This window comes from Oratosquilla oratoria, chromosome 24 (genome assembly GCF_046742065.1).
Source record: "Oratosquilla oratoria isolate Oo_2021 chromosome 24, ASM4674206v1, whole genome shotgun sequence".
NCBI classification, from domain to species: Eukaryota; Metazoa; Arthropoda; class Malacostraca; order Stomatopoda; family Squillidae; genus Oratosquilla; species Oratosquilla oratoria.
In genome coordinates this window covers 55,129,747-55,137,246 of record NC_134800.1, presented here as the reverse complement: position 1 = coordinate 55,137,246, position 7,500 = coordinate 55,129,747, and the positions used below count along the sequence as shown (strand labels likewise).

Below are 7,500 nucleotides of genomic sequence, written 5' to 3'. Positions count from 1 at the left end.
GTATATATATATATATATATATATATGTATATATATATATGTATATATATATATATATATAAAATATGTATGTATATATATATATATATATATATATATATATATATATATATATATATTCATTTATAAATACCAAAATGACTTTTCCACCTTGGAATAGGCACCGCTGCAGGACTACACTTGGACATAACATACCCAGGTTGGAGAAATGAATATGTAAAGATAAGAAGGTGAGTCTCTCTACACCAGGGGACACTTCACTGCGACCCAGATCTTTACCTTTGCCCTATGTGCTTGGTCTTCCAAATAGGAGACACAAATGGTCGTTGGATTGGAAAGAAGACCCAAGGCATGCGAGAAAGGAAAAATCCGAAGACCTCCTATTGGTCATGTCACAGTTAACACATCACTTCCAGCATCACATCCATTTCAGTGATGTGACATGCGGCATCACAATCCTTCGATGATGTCTTCCTCCTTCCATGCCTTCAGGTTCTTCTTCTGTCCCGGTAGGTCCTGCTTCTGTCCTAATAGTTTCTTCACTTCGACTTGTCCAGCTTGACGAGGTTCTCTGGAGGGGTCCCAACGTCCACGAGAACGTGAGAGAAGAGGGTGTCCCTATGAAACTCATCAAGGTTGTATCGGAGAGTATTGAGGCCATCCAGCCGATATCGACGGCTCGACGTCCGCAGAAGCTTGCCACGCACCTGAAGCAGGAAAGGAAATTACGGTCAAATACACAGGGAACAATGGCCAAGTCCCGGCTTTCACTTAGAAAACTATACTTAATTTCATTTGATTTGACCCAACTCACTTAATGCAGAAAACAATATTATCAAGTATACAGGGACTAATGGCTAAGTCCCACCTTTCATTGGATAAATTATATTTCATCTAACTTGACCTCCGTAACCCCGCCCCCTACTCCTCAGTGAATGATATGATTGGTGGGCTGTGGAAAGGGGCATAACCTGGGACCAATAGCAGCCGTTATTGTCCTGCCTTCCACCAATCAGATGCCTTGTGGGTAGGGAGCGAGGCTGGAGAATGGTTATTCTTTAACCACTGGATGAAGTTTGAGTTAGTACGCTTACTACGAAGAGAAGTCTGATAATTGCATGACAACTTGATCTGCTTGTTTATCTACTTTCATCTACTTATCAATTAATTCGTTGATTTATATACGTATTTATTTGTTTGCTTCTCTGCACTTTTATCTCAGCATAGTCAGTGTATGGAATCTTCTTTCAGAAGCAATGATACGACGCACATAACCAAGTGTTAAGACGTAAGAAACACACAATGGTGTCTGTTAATTAATAAACATATTTGTTCGTAAATTCAAGTGTTAGTTCACTAAATCAGTTATCATCTATTTCTTGTTTAGGCTTACTTTATACCTTTCCACCCAACCTCATTATGAATCCATAGGTATCCTGTGGATCTCTTTTGTCACGGTACTTTATTGTACATATATATACTCGTACATATGCCTTAATAAATGGATGGCCGAATCAGTTAGTGGGTAGTAAATATATAGGCATGGAATCCCCAGTCTTCTCCATCTCATTCCATCGCCTTTTACAACACGGTAGGAAACACTTTGGCGGTATTCTAGCCCCTCACCCGTCTCCTTCCCGCCTTAGCCCGGTGTCACACTGGCCGGCGCTGCCGTTGCGGCTTGTTGTTGGCCAGAGCCAAATCTCCCATAGGAGTCATTAGATTCGAAAGGTTATGGGATTCTGTTAACCAGGTGGAGATAGTGATCGTTATATAAAGCTCCGACTGTCGCCAGGTGATTTTATTAAGCATCCGGCGACGCCGCACAATGTGACACCGGCAGTATTGTGCTACAGAAAAGAAAACGGGGTGGAGTTATAGGGGTGATCAAAGGAGAAAAGAAAATGGGGTAAAGTTATAGGGACAGCAGAGGGGAGGACTAACAGAAAGCTAAAATATTATCAGTATTCTTCTTTGAGAGATAACTAGCCTTCAATCTAAAATAATACTAGGTGATTCTGGTCCGTAGGGGGTGTCAATAAAATCTCCAAAGTACGAGTATCAACTACATGAAACTTATGTAAAGAATACCTCAAGCTATATTACAACGGATATCTTGTACAATAACTTATATGGTCATATGCTTCTGTAGTCATGTTACATAAAGGTTCATCTATCAAACAGGAAAAGAACATTCAAATATATTTTTGCAGTTTTTGGGCAGAAATTGGAGTCTGATTAATCAAGAGACAAAAAAATCCATTTTGTATGAATAGTGCAGAATAGGTGGTAAGAAAACACGGGACAAAGCAGGACAAATATTCTCTAATACATTTGACTACCGATTTCATCAAAGAGAATGGTGAGAATGGTAAGAACAAGTGTATGTATATAAGGTGATACACTACCTAGCCTCACCAATGCCTCTGAAGACGACGGTAGTCGCAATGTTAGGGGTAAATTGTATATCTACTTCATCTTGTATTTTCCTCAGTACCTTTGGTGAGCCTAGGTAGGTATACGCAGAGTGCTACAATACCTAGCCTCACCAATGCCTCTGAAGACGACGGTAGTCGCAACGTTAGGGGTAAATTGTATATCTACTTCATCTTGTATCTTCCTCAGTACCTTTGGTGACCCTAAGTAGGTATACGCAGAGTGCTACAATACCTAGCCTCATCATTATTCTCCTCTGAAGAAGACTGTAGCCGAAACGTTAGAGAAATAAAATGTTCCTTTTTTTTCTGACCACCAATTCTATAGAACTCTTTGTTTACCTTCCATGTGAGTGGCTTCCGCTTCTCATGTCTTATCATGGTGTAGCGAGCAATGTTGGTAGGCGGTCTCGTAATAATAAGTCCGGTCTGGCTGATTCTGAAAAAAAAAGAAGCAGTCGTAAGTATGTAAGTATAGAACTCACAGTGATCTGGAAAGGTGAAACGATCCTGGTCAAAAAGTTTCGCTCGTCATCGTTCGGATTCTATGGAGAGTTGACAGATCTCACCATAAACGAAGTAAACGAGCGCTAATCAGTGAAGCATTTTGGTCACCATCACTTGATTTTTATGGAGATGTAAAGGTTAATGTAAACTCCACTCCCACAGTTAACAAGGCATCACGCAGGAACATTATCTGAATATTATCTCAGAGCTCAAATCTAATCACAGTTGTGGCACAATCACCTAAGCAAAAGTCTCACATATTCATCTGTGAACTTCCACACCACATCGACTGTAACGCGTTACATCTCTAGGCTAGAATGATTTGTGTATTTTCTCGTTTTCTTGAAAGTCCTCTTCGGTTTATGTATCCTTTATTCTTTACGAGTCCTGTGACCCATAATACTTTGTACTCTTGTGAACATCAATTCTTTACCCACGATGTTCCAGACCCATGCAAACCTATCTTTCGTTGCTGTTTCACTATAGTCGCTGCATAGAAAAGTGGCCGTTAGGGCGGAGCACGGGGATTTCCCCTGTGTTGCCACATATAATTATTTCATAATTTTTTGTCACACACCACCACTGAGGTAAAAATCAAAGTAATGTTTTCTATACAAAGGTTTCGTTTCCTCGAGTCGTAGACATGGCATATGAGCGGGAGAGAGCGACGTTGCCACTCCATCTCTTTTCTGGCCACGCCCTCACCCTGCATTCAGAAAGCATTGCATCCACACGCACGTTTTCGCCATGGATAAATACATACATGCATATATATATATATATATATATATATAGAGAGAGAGAGAGAGAGAGAGAGAGAGAGAGAGAGAGAGAGAGAGAGAGAGAGAGAGAGAGAGAGAGAGAGAGAGAGAGCGGGCGGGTGGGCGAGCCGTGCGGGCCGTGTTATCTGTGGAGATGTGGCAACACCGGGGAATTCCCTAACCCACCTTAGCGGCCACTTCTCGTGGCATCTACTATAATGTAATATGTTTTACAAAAATCACTTTTTATCTGGGAGGTAATGTATATATAAACATGTAAGATAGTGACAAACGACACATCTCCAAAGGCCTGTATAGGGTACTGACTGCATACGTTATGTCCTCGATATTTTTGGGATTTTAGTAACATCCCTCCGGGCCAACATTGCTCAACATCCTTTAAGAAATGGAGACCTATCTCAACTCCATCTCATCTATGACTCGACATCCTCGAGGCGATATTGTACCTAAGAATAGGACTGGTTCAGGTTGACAAAATACCAAACCTGCACGGTTCCAATATATCATGGGTATGATTAGATCAAGGTTACTCCTCCGACCCATCCCCTTTCCAGTCTTATCTCCTAACAAGACGCCTGGTTGGATTATCTCCTGCCACCCAGTGGTCCTCGTTTCCTAATTTCTCTCCATCTTTCTCTACATCTGTAGATTTTATTTTGCAATATCTGTAAGATCTTCTCCTCGAATCGCCAAAGCTTCCTTAACTCCTTCCATCCATCTTCTTTCTGGACTTACCCACCAGTCTTCTACCTTCCGGCCGCATATGAAGTGTAGCCCTGGGCAATCTCCCATCCTCCATCCTCTGCACATGTCCATACCATCTCAGGTAATTTTCTTCCATATGTTTGTTTTATATGCCTCCTAGAAGGCCTCCTAATCTAACTATATACCACGGGCTTCTTCCTCTGTTTAAGGGAGATAGCCTAGTCAAGCCACGCTCCCACTCCTATCCATTCCATCCACATCCTCCATCCTCGTTTCCCTCTCCTCTTAGCTCCTCATGAAGGAGAGGTCATTCTGGTCTCCTGCCCACTGCCCGGATCAGGAACAATGCAGCAAGACACAGCATATTCACGACATGCTCATAATCTGACCAACATCACTGTTTAAGGCTGATTCTAGAGGTTCTGCACTAGACTCCAAACTCAGAGGCCGTGCTTACAGCTGAGTAAAATCACCTTGGCATAACTCAAGATGTCCCCAGCCTTGTGTGGGTTTCTCATAGACAAAACATGTATTCTACCCTTGCGTACTTATGGGACAAACAGTTATAGGATTTCTTTAAAAAAAATTTTTTTTTTTTTTTTTTAGGATAACAGCGCTTCTATCCTTAGAGACACTATCACACCAAAAATTATTATAGTGCTAGATGTCAAAAAGGAATACGTTAGGTCATATTAGGTTAGGTTAGGTTAGGTTACGTTACGTTAGGTTAGATTAGGTTAGACATATAGATTACATTAGGTTAGACTAAGACATAATTTGTATGTGCGGAAAAAACCCACAATCTGGGAAAGGACCTGTTGGGAAAGAGTTCTCATCTTGGCCAACAACTACTCACCTGTATCCCATGTCGTCGTCTTCACCACCCCAGCCCCAGTACATGTTGGAGTACCCATTGACGCGCAGGAAGTGCTCTCCGCGGACGCTGTAGACGCCGCCCACCAGCTCGAAGTACGGTAGCCTGTCGAAGACGATCAAGGTGGTGACGACGGCAATAATAGTGATGATGGTGGTGATGGGGATGGTGATGGTGATGGTGGTGATGGTGATGGTGATGGTGATGATGATGATGATGATGATGATGATGATGATGATGATGATGATGATGATGATGATGATGATGATGATGATGATGATGATGATGATGATGATGATGATGATGATGATGATGATGATGATGATGATGATGATGATGATGATGATGATGATGATGATGATGATGATGATGTTAAATGGTGCTAAAAATAGTGTGGCATGTCATGCACGGTGCAACCGTAATTATAAGTAAAGCATAGTCAAATTTCACCTCATTCACAACAACTATTATTATCATCATTACTAATCAGTGCCATGAGAAACAGGCATTTAGGAATGAATGCGAGGAGATTATATGAATGAGTGATCGTGCCGACAGCACTATACGGGGCAGGAACTGAAATTTAAGAGAAGCAAAGAGTAAAAGTTTAAATGTGTTTGAGATTAAATGTCTGAGAAGTATGGTAGGGGGCTACAAGGCTGGATAGAGTGAGAAACGAGGAGGTGAGGAGGAGACTGGGGGTGGAGAACGAGATGGCAGTTAGGGCTGATGAAAGAGTATTGAGCTGGTTTGGACACATAGAAAGAATGAGTGAAGAAAAATTATTAAAAGAGTTGTGGAAGGCAGAGGTGGATGGAATGAACTTGAGGGAACGACCGAGGATGAGATGGATGGATGAAGTGAAAGGGGCACTGAGCAAAAGAGGAATGTCTGTTGACCAAGAAAGGGAGTAGGCAGGAGATAGGGGTGGGTGGCATATGGCTGTGTACAGATGATACTGTGATGCAAGGGAGGGGATGGGGGATGATAGGTAGGAAGTGGTTATGTACGAAAGATATTTTGACGCAGCCCAAGGGGTTTTCTCCCCGTCTTCTCTTTTTTTTTCCATAAAGGGATGGAGAGGGGAGGGCGATCGCCAATTAAATGAAGAGGCCTTGCTGTGAATGTACTGTGTCTTGCTGCATTGCTTCTGACCCAGGGGGCAGTGGGCGGGATACAGGGATGACCTGTCATCCATGAGGAGCTAAGATGAGAGGGAGGAAAGGGTGGTGGATGGGAGTGTAACGGGTGGGAGTGGAACGGGTGGGAGTAGAACGGGTGGGAGTAGAACGGGTGGGAGTGGAACGGGTGGGAGTGGAACGGGTGGGAGTGGAACGGGTGGGAGTGGAACGGGTGGGAGTGGAACGGGTGGGAGTGGAACGGGTGGGAGTGGAACGGGTGGGAGTGGAACGGGTGGGAGTGGAATGGGTGGGAGTGGAACGGGTGGGAGTGGAATGGGTGGGAGTGAAATGGGTGGGAGTGGAATGGGTGGGAGTGGAATGGGTGGGAGTAGGCACTTGCCTTTTGACTTGGCTACCTTCCTTGTAAGGGGGAAAATCCTTTGGTGTATAGATATATGGATAGACTACTAATCAATTATTGCTTCAGGTTACACTAACTGGAAATACCCGCAGCTCTACAGTGACTGAAACCTGTCTTCGGCCTCTCCCACAGACGACATCTTTGGGAAGAAAATTTTGACTGGTGTCTGTGTTGTGTAGGTGCAGGATAGTTTCTACGTCATCGGATCAAAGCGGCAAGAAGAAAGGGTGCAGTTGTCAGCTTTCGAAGTGTGAGAAAGTGTAAGGAATGAGGTTGAAGTTAATAGAAATAGATCTTAGGCCTATCCAGGAGACACACCGTGGTATCAAAAAAGATCTTCCTTATATAAATCTTATATAAAACCTTGGAAGGGAAATATTTGTATAAGTAATAGAATTTTTTTAAGAATACCACCGTGAGATTCTTACGGTGATATTCTTAAAAAAAATCTTTCCTTATATAAATCATATAAAACCTGGGAAGGGAAAGACTTATATAAGGAAATATTCTTTTAAAGAATACCATCGTAAGATTCTTACGGTAGTATTCTTAAAAGAAATATTTCCTTATATTAATGTCATATAAATCCTTGGAAGGGAAAGATTTATTTAAGGAAAGATTTATTTAAGAATACCACCGTCAGGGCCCTGTCAAT

The 7,500-nt window shown here is 42.4% G+C and overlaps 1 protein-coding gene across 1 annotated transcript in view; it reads right to left on the bottom strand.

The window, feature by feature from the left end:
- Nucleotides 1–131: 131 nt before the first annotated feature.
- LOC143038651 (uncharacterized) overlaps nt 132–7,500 on the bottom strand; it is a 117,234-nt gene continuing 109,865 nt past the window's right edge. The window contains exons 8-10 of the mRNA XM_076208152.1: nt 5,286–5,408; nt 2,778–2,874; nt 132–707 (exon numbers count right to left, since the gene is read on the bottom strand). Of these exons, the coding sequence (XP_076064267.1) occupies nt 540–707; nt 2,778–2,874; nt 5,286–5,408 (388 nt within the window). The 3' untranslated portion in view covers nt 132–539. The remainder of the gene's footprint in view (nt 708–2,777; nt 2,875–5,285; nt 5,409–7,500) is intronic.